Here is an 18616-nt window from a genome sequence, read left to right on the forward strand (position 1 = left end):
CCAAGAATTTAGTAAATATCCTTTATTCTTATAAATATTCTTCTTTTAATGAATATATGAACTGACCTTAATTATCAGAATGTTCCCCCTTCTCATTTTTTGCTGACAAGTTCTATTGTAGTAACTTTTTAGTATTATAATATTAATCCTGTTAAGTTTCTCAGTGTTACAGTGCTAAGCTGAGTACGTATCCAGTAGATTGCTCTTCTGTCTACACACAAGTCTGGCTCACTGTTATTGATTGAGAACCCTTTTTGTCATTTTCTTCTTTTTTAATGCTTTGAATTAATTGATTTTCTTTTAAGATTGTATATGGTAAAGGGGGCATTTAAAAGTTTAATATAGTCTCTTTTGTTTTTGTAGAAATAAGCCATGCTCTAATCGTGTGAAACCGTCACTCTTAGTTTTTAACTGCTATCCTTCTGTTAGTTTAGCTAATGCAGCATATAATTTGCTGTACAATATGCATATCTCTGTGCACTATACTTTATGGAGATTGAGATTTTTATTAAAAATGTTGAGCCATTTTATATGAAAACAATGAACATATCTACCTAAACAGGTACTCGCTTAGATATTGCATGGAAAACTTGGATCCTGAATATTTGTCAAAGATATCTTTTTTTTTTTTTTGTAAGTAGTGAATATGTATATGTACCTATATATTTTGTATGGTTGCTTATAATTTAGCAGTAACCAGTGAGTGGGTGTGGTATATTGGAAGATTTACCCATGGTTGATGTGGTTTAATCATGAAGGGGAAGCCCGAGTAATTAAACAAAGGCAACCTTGGGTAAATCTTCAGTATACCCACACCCCCGAGTCGGTTATTGCTGTTAAACAGTGACTACAATGAGATTATTCTAAAAAGAAATGACTTGCTGTATATAATGGCACTGTGGTGGTGGTGGTCTGTGTTCTTTCCCCGTTCTGTTGGCTTTGTTGATGTACTGTGCATGCATATGGGACTTAACAATCGTAGTGTTACATGGTACATCCGTGCTTTGGAAAGCAAGCAATGGAGAAAAGAAGATCTCTGTTGCTTCTTTTTTCCCCCCAACTGAGAAATCCAGACAGTTTAAAGGTATGAAAGACACAGGTGAAAATTACAAGGAAAATCAGGAACGTTTCTTTAGTTTTGCATAAAGTGCCTGATTTTCCTTGTATTTACTCTGCCCTTTGTACTTAACTCAACCTCTCAGCTCAAGAAAACTGCAAAACCTTTAGCATATAGAAGAAAGTCCAGTCAGAATTCAGTAGCCAGGCTTTTTCTTTTGGTATATGCTCTGTTTTATAATGGGTGCTTTGGTTGAGATGACCAATCATTGTGCACATTTTTGGATACTAATGAGCTAGCATTGTACAGTCTGTAATATTACTGCATTTGTTTTTACCTCCCAGGAAAATATGGTACTGCTTGAGATTCTGTCTAAATCTTCTAATTTACTGTGATAGTGACCTTCCCTGTATGTGATAGTGGATTTATATGGGTAAGTATATTTTCCACAACAGTAGACTTTTGAAGAGAGGACACTGTAACAGTAAGGCTACCCCCCCCCCCACCCCAAGAAAAGGGTCTGTAGCTTAAATGTTTCTGTAGCTGTATTCCTGGTTTTAAGACTAATGGTGTTGTGTTACTTTTAACTTAAATGTATTATTAATCAAGAAGTCCTTATATTCATAGAAGCTCAAAAGAACTGGAGAGTGCTCCCAGCAAACCTGGCATTTATATGTGACTGTCTTTGGATTACTGCTGTGACTGATTCACATTACCCTTTGTGTATTTACTTTTTCTGCCTTAAGTAGCATAGGCTATATCCAAACGTGCTAAATCTAGACAGTTTGGCACCACTTGAGCACTAAAAACAACTATCTTACATTGAGGGCCTCCCTGCACCCTTGTGCCAGAAGTGTGTAGGTCAGAACCCATCTGAGTTGGGGTTTGCTGAAATAAAAGGCTCTGTGAGGGGCTTTTCTATTTGTAGATTCCTTTTTTAGAACTGTTCAAATTCTCTTGTATTGAAGCCCTGTGTTTGCACGCAGCTGCACACCATTTAACAGGGGTTAGCTGAGCCTTGTATAGACACAAATGCCTAGGATCACTTTTTCCCTAAATGTCACTCAGTTAAACCCTGTCAGGCTTCCCTACTGTTCTTCGGGCATCACTGTTGTGCACTGTAGGCATGTACGCTAAGCACTGACAAGTGTTGCCCCACAATCTTCGCTAATCCTGTATAGATTTAAGTGCCTTTGCTAATCCCGGAATAATAGCTTCTGCCCTACCACAAGCCAGGAATTACCTGCTGCTAAAAGTAATTTTCCCAATATTTCTCAAGCCGGCCTGATCAACGTGGGCATCCTTAGGCAGTGTACACAGACAACCACTTGCTCCTAATGCAAACAAATACAGTATGTGAGAGATGTCACTATATCATGAAACTTGAATCAGTCTTCTCACATGACTGTAAACAAGGCATAAAAAAGATTGTCTGCTCACACACCTCTCCTCTTACACAAGATAAAGTCAAGATACACAAACCCATGTACGCGTAGGTACTCGCCAAAAGTCTAGCAAAAGACCAGAGACTTCCCAAGTACAAACAATCCACCAGCACACACAACACATGTAACAGTCTCAGCAATCAAGCCCCTAAAGCAGAACACTTCAAAACTCAATATCCTAGTCATAGGCGACTCAATAGTGAGATAAATAGCCGTCCCTTGTCACCAGGCTAGACAAAGAGAAGGTCACTGTCAGCTGCCTGTTGGGAGCTAGGATCTGCAAAGTCACGCACTGACTCAAGTCACTCAGCAGCATTTACCAGTATGACTCCGTCACAGTACATGTTGGAGTGAATGACTTCAGGCGTACCTCTCTGGCTATATGAAGAGAAACATGATAGAGCTCTAAGATTGTGTGCCAGGCAGGTATGTCTCTAGCTCTAAGCATTTTACCTTCTACTAGAATGATGCCACAGTACAGACAAAAACTGATTGATGTCAACAACTGGCTTGGCTTCTGGTGTCACTCTAAGGGTATCAGTATTTGTTAGCCTGGAAAGATAGCTTGCCAAATCATGTTGCTTCACCAGAGATGGCCTTCACCTTTCTCCTCAAGGCTTTAGAATATTAGCAAAGATGCTTGTCTCCCCCATAGAGCCTTTTTTAGGGTATGTCAAAACAACAAAGCTTCCGAAGTTGAAAAAAAGTCTAGAGGCAAACTCAAGGTCATGCTGCTTAATGCTAGGAGCCTAAAGAGTAACCTGCACTCCCTGGAAGATGCTGACATTTGTGCAGTCACTGAGACTTGATTCAAGGCCACAGAGAGTACTCCAGACAGCCTTCCACATGTTCAGACCCCAAAACAAGTGTGATAGAACCAGAGGTGGAGGTGTATCCATTTTCATTAAACCCAAATATACCTCGCAACTGGTGAAAATGTACAACTCTCTTGAGATTCTCCAGGTACCAAATAACTGTAGGTAAAATACCCTACCACATCATAGCTAGCTAAAGGTCCCCCACCATGAACCAGGAGAAACACACCGCCTACCTGGACTTGATTGAAACATTCAATATACAGCCATACTCCTTGATCATGACTTCACTATCCAGCCATTGATTGGGCAACTTAACATGAACACAAACATGATTGCACTGAGGTTCCTGAACTTTAACTTTTCCAGTGCATTTTAGTCTGTCTGCACTCCCACAAGGGGCTCAAATGTCCTAGAGCTAGTACTTGCCAACGTGGGGGGGGTTACTGCACTACTCCCAGTGTGCTGCCCTCCCTAGTTAAATCTGTCTCATTTGAAGTAAAGATCAGATCTGACACCCCAATAAGAGCAAAAATAAAATAACCGTCTGCAAAGCAAGCTGTGACCTCTTAAGCAATGGTATAAATGGTTTCAAAGCCCCTGCTAACACAGGCAAACATGACTCCTATGCAGAAAAGTACATAAATGCCCTGTATAGCCACTTAAGCAAATATATTGACTCTGCTGTACCTGACAGGACCAAAACCAGGTTCTCTTGTAAAAACAAACCACCCTTGTGGATTGCAAGTATAAATAAGTTATATAACAAAAGAAAAAAACTGATATCTAAGAAGGAATGTACACAGCAAAAGAAGATTACTGTACACAGCCTAAACAAGCAAATTGGAAACCTAGTAAATTCCTCTAAATTTACGAGATTAGACTGGCTAGACTAGTTGGAGACAATCATAAAGCATTGTTTAACTATGTCCAAAACCTCAAAGAGAATTCCCAGCTGTGTGCTGAACTTATAGTGGGTGACACATGACACCACTCACAATGAACCTGAAGAAATTGCCAGCCTGCTAGCTGACAGATTTGGCGACAGTTTCACCCCCTTTCCCCACCAGCCATACCCCATAGAATTACTGATAACTGTCTTCTACTGAATATCTCTAAAGAACCGCTCGCTTTCAAGTCCTCTCCAAGGCCAAAGCTATGGCCTCTGTGGGACCAGATAACATCCCAGGCTGTATACTGAACAATCTAAAATAAGACCTAGCGGAACCACTTGGCTGTCTCTCTAACCACAGTCTGAGCACTGGTTTTGTGCTGCAGGAGTGGAGAACAGAAACAGTAATCCCCTTGTACAAAGGGGTCCACAAGCTGACCATGGTTACTTTAGAACCTGACCAGCCATATCTGCAAAGCCATGGAAAGAATCATCATGGACCTTATCAACCAGGACATAGGCAACTTTCAAATTCTTGATCCAACCCAGTTTGGTTTCGTTAAGGGTAGCTCTTATTTATTAAACCTGGTAACCTTCTTTGAGAAAGTCACCAAAGCCCTGAATGAGTGTAAAGCAGTACATACTGTCTGTCTTAATTTAGCCAGGGCATGTGACACAATTCCCCACTCGGGGATCATAGGGAAACTCTCCCAGCTAGGTATTAATCCATCCATCACTGAATGGGTAACAAACTGGCTCACAGAATGCACACTGTAAAGCTGGGAATCCACTTCCACCAGCAGACCTGTTACCAGTGGTGAACCACTAGGATCTGTATTGGGCCCACTACTGTTTAGAATTTATTTTTCTGAAGTCCAGTTAAAAGTAGACAGCATGTGGCTTACTAATTTGCAGACTGCTGTAAACTGGGTGCACAGAGGTGCCCCAACTATGTCAACAAATTAGAAGGGACTGACAAAAACAAATGATTGGTGCCAGAACCATGGACTGAAACTAAACACAAAAAATGCCTCATCATCCCCTTTGGCAAAGAAGTAGCCCTGCTATTTACAATGTAAATACCTCCCCTCTAAGATCGAACACAGTGATGCGAGACTTGAGAATGCAAGTTGAAAGCAATCTAAACTACGATCACCATGTGTCCACGGTAGTAAGGAAAGCCGTCTACACTGCCCATCTCATAAATAAGGGCATTTCATTCAAGACCATGGAAATCATAACTCCGCTCTACTCGGCCCTTATCAGACAACTGATTTGAGTACAATATTTCCTTCTGTATGTACCTCACCAGACATCTGCAGCAGCTGGAAAAGACCACAGACGTTTCTAACCAAGAGAACTCAGGGCCTCCAAGATATGATCTACATGGAAAGACTGAAAGCCCTGTCACTGTACTCTATCATGCATGCTGCTGAGAGGTGACCTGTGCCTGGACTACAGAGCAGTCTCTGACCCTGACCTAATGGATATACTGCACATCTGCAAATCAAGTGGGACAAGAGTCATTTGCTCAGGCCTAGCCTGTGACATTAATGGAACTTGTGCAAGAGACAGATGTGTCTCCCAGAGATTACTGCTCCTCTGGAATAAGCTCTCACTTCATGTGAAGCAGAGCTGCTCAATGACCCTGTATAAGCGCAACCTTGATAGTTGGATGGTAAACTGCAAATTCATCCTGGGAGTGGCACCTGTGGCTCTCATGGACAAGAGCACTTGGTGCTGATCATAGCATCACTCTGCAAACCATGATCATCTAACTATGATTAACTAGGGTACTCAGGGTTTTTTACATGCCTAGGCTTATAAAATCCTTAGCGCCATTAGCCTAATAACCTCCTATGACCCTGTATGTGGTTATCTTCATAGGGACAGAGTACGCAAGGTAGGGCGGAGGATAGCATCGGTTGTATGATTTACTGTTAGTATCTATTCCTGATAGACCTACTGCTGTTGTAAGTACACTTACTACAACTGTACTTTATTTTGCTTAAGAATTCCAGTGATTGTGCTGTGTAAGTACTTTGATTTCTGTAGCAATACAATGGTATTAGAATGCTGACTGTGAAGGAGACAGCAGCATTTCAGGTACTTCTGTTACACATGTAATGCATTTTGAAACATTTAAATTATTTTTGGCAATTGTTTCACTTCGCTTTACTGTGGTTCATTTTCAGTGTTTTGTTTTACCCCAGTAAATTGCCTGCTCTGGCCAGTGCTCACTGTTGTATATGTTTGCAGGTCCCTGCAGCAGTAAAAGTCGTGTTTAAAGGAAACTGTATTTTAAAGCAGATGTAGGCACTTGCATGCAACCATGATGGTAAAATAGAGTGATAAAGATTTTGATGGCAAATAAGGACCACATGGCTTATCCACTCTACCCATGGCTATAAAGTTAATTTATTTGTCCTTTTACTGTTTCTCATCAGGATGACTGTCGTGTGGTACTAGCAAAACAGGAGATCACTAGGCTTCTGGAAACACTGCAGAAACAGCAGCAGCAGTTCACTGAACTTGCCGATCACATACAGCTGGATGCAAGCATTCCTGTCACTTTTACTAAGGTATGCATCTAAGAAATACTTAATTTGTGGAGAATTCAGTAGCATGGACTTTTGCTAACAAAAAAGCCCCATTGAAAATATTTTTACCTGTACTGGAACCCTTGTTTTACACTAGATTGCTGTGTTGTATTTTGAAAACTTTAGGTGAAGCTGACGGTATATTTTGTGCAGCTTTGTGATCATTTGCTCTGTTTGCAGTACAGAAAAAGAAGTGTAATGGGTGAGTCTGTGCCCCGGAGTTCTGTTATACTGAGTGAGTTCAAATGAAATTTGAAACAGTTTGGTGTTTTTCTTTATTTCCTTTCCAATGTAAATATCAAGTTTTCTTGTGTTTTATAAGGTGCAGACATTTATTATTGTTTATTTTAATTTGTGGGCATTATTTTGTTATAACCATCAAGAGTCCGTTCTTTTCTGGCTATTGAGAGAGGTGAAATCAGGGGAACCATAGCAGTCATTCACTGGGTTAAGTATTTTGTTATAAATCTTTAGGTTTAGTTGTCAAGCTTGTAACCAACTGCTCTTCAAATTGCTTGATTACTGTAACCTAGTCTTGGTACCTTCTGTTTCCTGTATACTGTCTAGATTGCTTTTGAAGGAAGTTAATGAATGACAACTTCTGATTTTAATGTGAAGCTCATATCTGGGACCTTCTGCTACCCTTTTATATCCAGCTGAGTTGCATCGCCTTTGAAGGCTGGAATCCTGGGGTCTATATTGCATGATCGAATGGTCACATATTCGAACATGTAATAGTTGGCCCGTAATCGAACCGCCACAATGTCGAACGGTTCATTGGAGATCTCCGCACAGTGCAGATAATGGAAGTTTTGTAGTGCAATCTTGGAGTTGGCATATTTAAGTAGCGGGGAGTGTGGTGGTGCAGGGGGGCTTGCTCCCCTTTGTAGAGTGTTTAAATGGTTTGTTTGTTTGGGTTTTTCTTTTTTTATTTTCCGTCGACCGACATTGTGGTGGGTCGACTATTACGTGTTCGAATATTTGACCATTCGATCACGTAATATAGACCCGAATCCTGTACCTTTTAATGTTCTTCGAGATGGCTTTTGTGAAGAATGTAGAGCACAGCCTTGTATTCAACAATATATCAGCTCAGTGAGATATAAAGTGGTATGTTGAGCTCCCTGGACTGCCTAAACTAGCCCTTTAGAATTAGATGGGCTACAGAATATGCTGTTCTGACCTTGGTAGATGCACACTGACCAAAGTTTACTTTTGTCTTTTCTTTTTCTTAGATTTTTAACTGTAGTGTCATTTTTTATGATTTTAACCCCCCCCCCCCCCCCAAAACCAAGAAAATATGTGCAGAGTCCTGTGTTCTGGACTCCTTATGAATGGATATTTCTGCGCAACCATTAAGTGGGTTACTACCTTCTCCCTTTTTCCTGCAAGACTGTCCCTGATCGGGACAATGCAAATGCCCTGAAATTTTATGACAAAAAATATCTTAAATATTCGGTAATATTCTGTGCAAGCACCTTAATGTTATATCTAACAGCAGGAACATCTCAAATTCTACAGCAGGGAGCTTTTATATTTGACAAAGAAGTGAAGATGAGTTATTTTCACTGGTTGGGAGTATGATTTGTCCTGCAAGATCTCATGTTCATAGTCTACTAGTATATACCTATGAAGCTAGTGTAAGACACCAGGTCCTTTTATAAGCCTAGCCAGGCAACCCAACCCTGTTTTGTTCCTATGTATAATGGCATTTACTAAGCAGATTATGTTTGGATATTTCTAAAGGTTATTGGGGGGGGATGCTATTTTTGTTTGGGCATAGTTACTGTCTATCAGAGACATGGAGGATGCACACTGAATGAATGAATTTCTGATATCTCATCTGTTGGTCAAGGTTACGCTTAAATACGCTTCAGTTGGATGGGGAGCTTGTTCTAGTGCATGGGAATTCTGTGACACATCTGTCTCGCCAACTTGCCTACTTATGTAGCAAGCAAACTTTAAAACCTTGTATCTAGTAGTTCTAATGCTGTTCAGTTTGTGGATGTGCAAAACGTCCATCAGAGCTGGATCCAAGGATACATTGTATGCCAGGCCTAGATCACCTCTCAATAACCTGTAGGAGACCAAGTATAGAGATAAGGCTTTAAGGCGATCTGTGTAGGACAATGTGTTTATACCCTGGATTCTGCTGGTAAAGAACCTTCTTGTTGTTCAGCTGTTGCATATGTGTGGTCAGGCACATGACTAAGGAGACATTCCTCAGTAATGGCACTCATAAAGGCAGAATACAAGACTGCAGCAGCAAAACTGGAATATAAATAGCTGTAAAGTATTGAAGCACAAATCCTAGAGCAGAAGTCGCAGTGCTGCCATTAAGTCAGTCCCACCACAGACTAAGGCACCATGCCAGTAACAATGTTTTCATATTAAATGTCTCAGTTTTAACATTTGAAAAGGTGTCGATCTAACCACTGAGCCTACGTAACATGCAGGAAAGCTGTCATTCCCCAGAGTGCCTTGCTGCATGTGCTACAGTCTTGGGCCATCTCCATGGTAGAGATCTTATAGTAAAATCTGCCAACACCTCCCACAGTAAAGGCTGGAGTGGCACTGCCCTCTCTTTCTTACCTAACTATCTCCTCAAGTACCTGAATCCATGCCATCTACGGTATAGTCCGTGCTAAAAATCTCTCTGTCATGGAACCAAGTTGATTACAGATTTCTTTATGATCCAACGATACTTTTCTGTGGAAGGACTTGCCTCAATTAAACAAATGAGCTTCAATTCACTGACATAGTCTTTTACCTGGCTTGATTTCATCTCACCTCTTTGACACATGTTTGACTCTCAAGTAAATTATTATTTATGGATTTACTTTTTTCCCACATGTCAAAAAAGAATTTATTTTTGTCATGTGGTGAATTTTCTCAAGGCAGTAACATCCACAGCAAAAGTGGCTAAATGTGTGGGTGCAGTTGACAAATTTTTCTTAAGAAGTTATCTGGGGAGGCATGTATGTATCCCATAAACTACCTATTCTTTGGAACAGACTCCCCATTCATGTAGAGCAGAGTTCCTCCCTAACTAATTTCAAGTGTAACTTGGGCAATTGGATGGAGAACAGGAAAGTCATCCCTAGTTTGGCACCTATGTCTCTAATGGGCAGAGGCAGCCTGTAAATGTTTATGTTTAGTCTCTTAAGACCCTGCTTTACACTTGGTGTACCAAAACTTGTAAGAGATTTGCGATGCATGACCAGGCTAATAAAGGCCTTTTGGTTGGTAGCCTAATAAATGCCTATGAACATATATTGCTTTCAATTTAAGTGTGGCTTGTGATTCAAACTGTTGAGAACACTTCAGCATTGTTACAAGTGATATTCTTGTATAACACTTAATAGTTTAGAAAAACAGCTTTTGAAAAGGGGGTGGGGACTTTAAGTGAAGCTTAAAAAAAGGAGAGAATATAAACAAAAGAAAAAAAACAAGGAAAATAGACTAAAAAGTTACAGCACTATCAAAAGGTAATTGAGAAACGCCCTTGCAGGCTATCAAAAGAGGAAGGTTCACAGATGTCCGCTGTGAAGCCATGAATAATAACTGTAAAAGTAATAATAAATACAAAGTCTAAATCCTCCACACTGGTAAAGGTTACAGAAAAAAATACTTGTCCAGTAGTTTGTAATCTCTTTTGAGGAAGAGGAAATGTATTATGTGTATAGAGTCTGCCAGATTTATTGCTTTCTTTAAGATAGAAAAAGGATAAAAAAAATGCTTATAGAAAATGACGCTTTACCACCACCACTCAAACCTTGAGACAGATGTGTCTCAGAGGTTGCATCTTCTGTGGAAGAAGCTTCCTATTCATATCAAGCAGAGCCCTTCCCTGACCCTCTTCAAACTCATTTGGGTCAATGGATGGGGAATTGCAAATTCACACCCTGGGGTGTAGTGCACATGTCCCTTATGGACAGGGGCAGCCTGTAAGATACTCAAGGAGTAGGCACAAACCCATGCGTCCTCTTGCCCATAAGGGTCTTATATTGGGTAAAATGTTATATTGGCTAGGCTTGTAATGGCTGTTAAGCCATTAGCCTAGTAATCTGTGACCCTGTGAACCTTGAAAGAAGAGAAAGTAGCATGTGTTCCTTTATCAGTGAAAGTCAAGCTTATGCTTGCAAAACAGTGTTTTTTTCCTATTTATTAAAAGTATGTAATCACTCACACATTGTTTGATACATAGTGTAAACAGTACATGGAATTGTGCAAATATAAACAGTAAAATTGCCAAAAAGACCTTTTTACTCTAAGGTAATTTCTTTGCAAACTGAGACCCCAATAAAACTATTCATGTATATCTCTCTCCCTCCATCCTTCCTTGCCTGTGAATAGTCATCCATCTCTTCACTGCACAGTGATGATAGACAACAGATCACACAGGGAAATTAAACCACTAATTTAGGCAGCACCACTGTCGGAAAATATAGTAAATAAAGATAAAAATGGCTAAGCACTACAGTGAGAGTCAGTTCACGCATGTAATTTAACTCATTTCAGTTTTTGTATTAAACTTTCCCTAACTGTAGTCGGGTTGAGAGGTCCATTAATTTCTGAGTCTACTTAATTTTTCTACTCCTGGAAGGATGGTAGTGCTAATTTCCATTTACATTATGCAGTTTTGTACTGTTAACAAGAATCTCATTTATGATTTTTCCATTTTAGATATACATGAAGACAGATTCACTATACACAGAAACTTTTTTATAGTTAATTCATAACCCCAGTTCTTTTGTAGTATAGATTCTGTCCTTGACCATTAAGCTTCCTGTGTATCACAGGACCAGAAAACTTGTTGACAAGTTCCAAAACTCCGAGACCTCTCATATCAGCAACACAGTGGGGATGAAGTGGGGGACATATGTGACGGTATTTGCAGTTTATAGAAAGAAAATCACTGAATTTATCTTCCACCTATAAATTGACCATTGAGCTTGAGCCCAAGCTGCTTTTGAAAGCCACTAATACCTACTGTTTTTGCTTTTCTTCCTGTGTCTGTCTAGTTTCATTTTTCACCTTCACCAGAATGAGGGTGGTTTAAGCTCCTCTACACACCAAAAACATTTCTTCATATTAATTTGGGACCCATCTGTGTCAGTTGCTCTGATACAAATTTTGCCAGGCTGCTTTGTAAAATAATCTGATCTGATTTCTGCCACTCCTTAGCCTGAATTAAATGCCTAATTTGCAGATATTTATAGAAGAGCCTATATGTCTGCCAAAATTTGTTGACAAGAGAAAGTTAATCCATGTGGTCCAAATAATTGATATCCTCTTCTAACACCTGACTCGAGCCAGTTAGTCCACAACCCTCCTGGTTCAGGGTAATGAACCTCAGGGAATTCATTTGATAACAAGAAATTTTAAATGAATGACGCCAACCTCTGTTGCATTCCCAATTCTGCTTTGTCCTGAATTACAGTAGTGTGTTCTACACAGGAAATGAGTTCCAATTTGTATATTTTTCTTTCTCTGTCTCTCCTGAAGTTTCCACAGTAACCACAATTGTGGGAGAAGTAGCACCTCCACCTTTTATGTGATATTTATGTTCTTCTTGATGCCACTGTAGCTAAACCATAAGTGGAAACACTGTGGCATATTTCTCCAAATTGCGCAATATTATTTTAAAGCAAGGAATCTGCTCAGGCATATGTCCAAGAAATAGTGGCATTGGGCCTCAGACATGCTTGACCTGTGTAGATAACTTAGAGATGATTTTTGATGTTGCCAGCATTATTCATCAGATTAGTGTCAACATACACTTTCATATGTATTTCCTCAAAGAAAAAAGAATATTGCTTTCTTTGCCTTATTTTGACGGAGATTTCTGTATAGCACAGGTTCAATTCCATTTTGATTATGACACTGAGTATCCTCAGCGTCTGCCTTCTGATTAGCCTAATGCTCATTCTTTCTGAGAAATAATGATGGGGCTTTATAACTCTGGCTTTAAAGATTTCTCACCAAAAAAGAAAAAAAAAAATTGTATGATCCAAACAGCTTAGAGCATTGATCCATTCCTCCGTTAACAGATTATTTCCATAGTATTGAAACAATTGCTATGGACTGTTTCTGTCAGCTGTCAGCACCTATGAAAGATGTACAGATTACCAGCTCATATATGATGTACATTTAAAAGCGTAAAAGTGACTTTATGCTTTTTTTTTTTTTTGCCTGCTCATCAGTCAAAAAAGAAAAAGTATGTATGTGCTTGTGTATGTATGTATATGTATGTGTATCTGTGTGTGTGTGTGTATATATATATATATATATATATATATATATATATAATGTGTGTGTGTATCCTTGTTGTATTGTAGATTAGCAAGCTGTTTAGACTGGTGAGATATTATATAGTAGCATAATCCTGGAAAATCTAGACTGACAGATGGATATGCCCTGTGTAGTGTTGCGGTAAGTAGAGATATTATGCTGAATGATTTACTCATTCACTCCAGTGAGCTCAGGAAGTTTGCACAGTAACTTCCAATGGGTGGATCCTAAGCCTTTTGACAGAATCATATCTCTAGAACCACAGAGGTTATGAAAGTAGCATAAATGGCACGCACTTTAGCACAAACTATTTTTTTAATGGTAGTATTCTTTAGGTTCTAGGTCTTAAACTGAAATTTATAAGTCACAGTAACCATTACATTTATAATGTACAGTAAACGACTTACAATATCTCAACAAGCACTCAAGTTACACACATACTATCAGCAGCATTTTGTTCATCTAGGTGAGAGCTTTCATACGAGGCTAAGGAGTTCTGTCTTTACTTGGTTGTTGAGATATTTAGAAAAAATGTGACAATTATATCTATATAAGTTAGTCATAAAAGCAGTTAATCTCTTTACTTGCACTAAACAGAGATTACATATTGATGTAGTTGAGTTTGCTATTGTGTAAGCTTTAAGATGAAATGCAAAACCTTGTACATATATACACATGGTTTTAGAATTATTGATGCAAATGTGTGCAAGCAGTATTTGACACCTAGAGGTGTCAGAAGTAGTTAACTGCAGATGCATCTGGAGGTATCACCCGGATGTAGTGAGTTAAGTCAGTAGTGAAGGTTGAATGCATGGGGATGGCAGTGGCTTAAATGCTAATACATCAGCAGTTTGTTTGTGTTTGTGTCTTTCGGCTTTTCCCGGTTAGGGGTCGCCACAGTGGAACTCCAGTCCGCTAATGATTGAAAGTGGATTTTTACTTACCGGGTTACCAGCCCTGATGCACAACTTTCAACGAAGGCACGCCCCATTCACGTATGCCTCCACACAGAAGATGCTCTAGCTGAGAATCGAACGGGACAACGTCTTGCTATGAGGCGACAGCGCTTCCACAGCACCACCACCGCTGTAAAGAAACTTGATCCCAAGGAAGTGATTTGTCTTGACAGGCATCAACAGTTGAGAGTGAAGTTGTTGACAGGCTGCAAAAAATCAGTTAGTTTTCCTGAAAAGGAAGATGCTGGGAAACCTACTAGGTTTTGGGTCATGTTTTCTGAATATACTTGCATACCTGAAGAGGAATTTAATAAAGACCTTGCCCACAAAAAGTACTCACCATCCTCTACAATGTATAACGAGACTCATTGATGGATTATTATCCATTTTGCCACATATGCCTTGTAACAGTGGGTTCTATTTCCACAAACAAGATAGCACATGAAGGTAATATAAACTAGATTTCAGTCCAGACACAAGATGTTTCTTGCCATCCATCTAATGAAAGATTTTCAAGTTATACAGATTAAAGTTTTGCACTGTTTCTCACCTATATTAAGTCATCCTCTTCACTGGGACCAACACCTTCATAGAGACTGAAGAGGATCATTCTGAAGTAGACAATGAGTGAGCTAGAATGGTGGAGAGACTTCTTTTCCCAGAAGAATGTCCAGAGCAGAAATGTCAGCAACTGCAGTAGTTAAGCAGGCTGAACAGAACCAGCCTGAGCTACGTGTAACAGCAGGAGAATACTGCATTTCAATTAGAATGCCTACTACAGGAGAAGCTGTTCCTCGCCAATATGGGAAAGAGCAAATACATTAGTGTAGTATTGTCTGTGGTGAGGTCAGACCACAAAATGATCTCCTTTTGAAGTAAAAATAAAACATGGAAGCCCAGCTAACCCTAGACTGTTCAGGAACTACTCTTAAGGTTAACTTTCTACTATTATGTGATAATCTGGCAAAATTTCAAGCCCTGCTAAATTCTGACAGTGCTGTTCCATATGTGAAACGTTTTCAGAGAAACCCTATACAAGCATGTTAATAACTGCATAGAGGCGGTTCTACCCACCTGTAAAAGTACAGACCTAACTCTGAATACAAGCTACCCTTGTAGAATCACATCATCAATAGGCTGTATAACAGAAGGAAGCAAATCATAAAAGCACCTTCATCAAACTGAACAAACCACTCAAAGGACAAATAAAATCTACTAAAGTCAAATTTGAGGCAAATCTGACTGCCCAGGCCAAGGACAGCCAAGAGGCATTCTTTAGGTATGTCCTCAATCTCAAAGGCATTGCACAATTGTTTGCAAAGCTGATCGTTAATGGAGCCATCTACACTATGTCAGAAGATATAGCAAAGCTACAGGCAGACAAATTCAATTCTAAACCTCTCCCCCAGTCTCCTTTCAAGAAATACCATCAATTTTAATCCCCCTTTCAATTTTCACCAGGCGACTTGTCAAATACACACACACTTTTCTGTCTAAATGTATCTCCTGTAGCATTATTATTTGTACCTTAAACTTCTTTGTATGCACCTGTTATGCTTTTTATATTCTTTGCTAATATTGACAAAACAGCCTTTCTGAGAATATATGTATTCGCACTTCCACGTATTATGCATAGTTAGTTTTGAATATGCATTTCATATGGCAGTTTGCATCTACACTCTGATTTTCAGACTGGTCTTGAATGTAGCCATTTGTTCTATCTTTATTTGAAGCCATTTTACATTTTCACAGACCACATGCTTTAGTAGAAGTACACAAGAAACAAAAATGTAAATCAATTTTCAAAACAAATTTCCTTTTAACTTGCAACAAATGCTCAAAACTGTATACACTCCCCAAAAAGAAAACCTGCCCATGTAAATAGGAGCTGTTGCCTTGGATAGGCAGTTGCAGATGTTCATCGTGTTACACTGCTGCAGTCATTACACATGGGTTATCCTGCCATCAGGCAGTCCCGCACTCAGCCAGAGTTCCAAAGTCTTGGTCCGGCGTCGGTTGCTGTCGCCTCCTCCCTGACGTCAGTGCGACAGGGGTATATAAGATGCAGCCAACGCCATTTTCTTCAGTCTTTCTTGCCACGCGGTGCCCGAAGCAGAAGCAGTTCGCAAGTGCTGGTTGGCAGACTCCTGAGATTTTCATTCCGAATCCAGAACTGAAGTCTTCTAAAAAAGCTAAGTACCCCGTTGGGGAAACTTTTTCTTGCCTCAGACCGATGTCAGTAAAAGTTAATAACTGTATTTCTTGTGGGAAGCAAATACCTCATAAGGATTTCCACTCCTATTGTATTCCATGCCTAGGCCCTGACCACGACGTCACTGGTTGTCGGTTTTGTGCTAGGTTTAACAAGCGCACTATTAAACGTCTGTTTGATTTTGCCCGACATTATTTTGGTAGAAAATTCAATTACACCATGCCGTCGGAAATTCCGACAACCACAATGCATAAAAAGCGCAAGGACAAGGACAGGCATCCGAGGCCCAAAACTGATGAGGCATCTTCTAGGCCGGTCACCTGTTCTCCGGTTTTCAGCGAGGCGCCTACGCAGCCCCTGACGACCGCTTCCACAGACCGCATCTGACCCACGTGGAGCTGGCTGGGCCTTCGGACGCACTAGGCCTTCAGTTTACCGATCCTAAACCTACAGAGGGAATCGAAGTAGCTGAGCAATCCACAGTTACAGAGGGTGTTTTCAGACCTACCCAGTTAACCATTAAACCCTCTGTTAAGTCTAAGCCCCCCTTAAAAGCAAAGAATCAGACACAACTCTCTCCAGGACAGGCTTCCATGCCGAAGAAACAAATGCTAAAAATGGCCGAGGACCTAATCACCCTGATCAGGGGGTCCCATCCCCCTCCTGATAAAAGGCCCAGACAGGATGCAGACTATGAATCTTCTGACCAGGTGTCCATTTCCTCAGACTCTTCCTCGGACCTAGGATATTCTTTACCCCCTTATGAGGATTCTGATGCTGAGGAATCAATTCCATCAGCCTCTCTGCCTGAGGATTACTCCTTTGGGGGGAGACCTTACATACATACCATGAGGGAGCATTTCCATTGGGAAGGTCAGGATTACTCGGAATCCAAGAAAAGGCTCAGAGACTTCCTTTTATTGCCTCAACACCGACCCCTTGCTATCCCTCCAGTTTTAGACATTGTGGATGATGTGTACACTGAATCCAGTTTGAACCCTGACTCCTTACCCCCAGCCCCAGTTAAACCTGATAAATATTAGAGTCCCTGACTCTCACAAATTTCTGTACAAAAGCCCTGTTGCTGACCCTGAAACTATTTCTCAGGGACCCAAAGGGATTAAGGCCTCATCAGCAAAAAACCCAGTTCCCTCTGGCAGAGATTCCAGAGCTTTAGACAGATGGGGAAAGAAGGTATATACGTCTGCAACTTTTGCAATGAGAGCCTTGAATTGCCAGTTTCACATGCTAAAATATCAGCAATTTTTGATGTCTCAGTTAAACAAAAGATGCTTCCAGATTCAGATCCTATTAACTTAAAAGAAATGCAGGATTTATTGCATGCTGCTGAACAAGTGGGAAAACATACTTTGCAATGTGGGTTTGACTCCTTAGAGGCCTCCTGTAGAGCAGCAGTTACAGGCTCTCATTAGAAGGCATGCTTGGTTAAAGGAACATACATTACCAGATCATGTTAAGGTCAAATTATTGGATGCACCTTTGCAGCGGGATGTGCTGTTTGGAGTTAAGGCAGAGGAGGTATTAAAGAAGATGGAGGATAAGGCAAAATCTATGCAAACTGTGAAAGATTGCTTACAGGTTCAGCCTCCTCGTTTTAGCAGAAATTTGCCAACAAAGAATTGGTCCTTTCCAGTCACAGACAAACCTCAAAGGGGCAGATGCAGATGTCCAAGAGGTAGAGGTCAGACACAAGGCCCTTACAGGCCTCGACAATGGGGCACACCAGGCCAGAAAGAAGGAGAAGACAGGCCTCAACCTTATAAAAAAACAGACTCAATGACTTTTCACTACGGCTGCCAAACAGTTCTCTCTTGGCAGTTCCCTTAGGAGGAAAACTGGCACTCTATCACAACTGGCATTGCATCACCAAAGACAAATGGGTTCTCAACATTGTATCTCAAGGTTATAGGTTCCATTTTCACACCCTTCCAAGGCTAAAATGAATGCCAAATCTGCCACCAAATCAATGGGCAGAGGCTCAAAAACAAATCACAGCACTCATGGACATGAGAGCTATTCAAAAGGTACCACCTCAGGAACAAGGACAAGGATTTTACTCAAGACTCTTTCTGGTTCCCAGAAAGGACAAAGCCTGGAGACCATTCTGGACCTTTCTACACTAAACACTTACCTGGATGTACCGAAATATAAGATGTTGACACTACAGCAGCTTCTTCCCATGCTGGGCAAGAAAGCTTGGCTCGTGATGTTGGACCTCAAAGAGGCATACCTGCATGCCCCTATCAGACAAAACTGCAGAAGATACCTCAGATTTCTAGCTGGTTCAATGCACTATCAATTCTCTGCACTGCTCTTTGGCTTAT

General features: G+C 40.4%; 1 protein-coding gene across 2 annotated transcripts in view; it reads left to right on the forward strand.

Moving 5' to 3' along the window:
• TRIM23 (tripartite motif containing 23) overlaps positions 1 to 18616 on the forward strand; it is a 759378-nt gene that overhangs the window by 318628 nt on the left and 422134 nt on the right. For both annotated transcript variants that reach the window (XM_044063360.1, XM_044063361.1), the window contains exon 7: positions 6657 to 6791. In XM_044063360.1, the coding sequence (XP_043919295.1) occupies positions 6657 to 6791 (135 nt within the window). The remainder of the gene's footprint in view (positions 1 to 6656; positions 6792 to 18616) is intronic.

Source organism: Protopterus annectens, chromosome 2.part1 (genome assembly GCF_019279795.1).
Source record: "Protopterus annectens isolate FY-2018-M chromosome 2.part1, PAN1.0, whole genome shotgun sequence".
NCBI classification, from domain to species: domain Eukaryota; kingdom Metazoa; phylum Chordata; order Ceratodontiformes; family Protopteridae; genus Protopterus; species Protopterus annectens.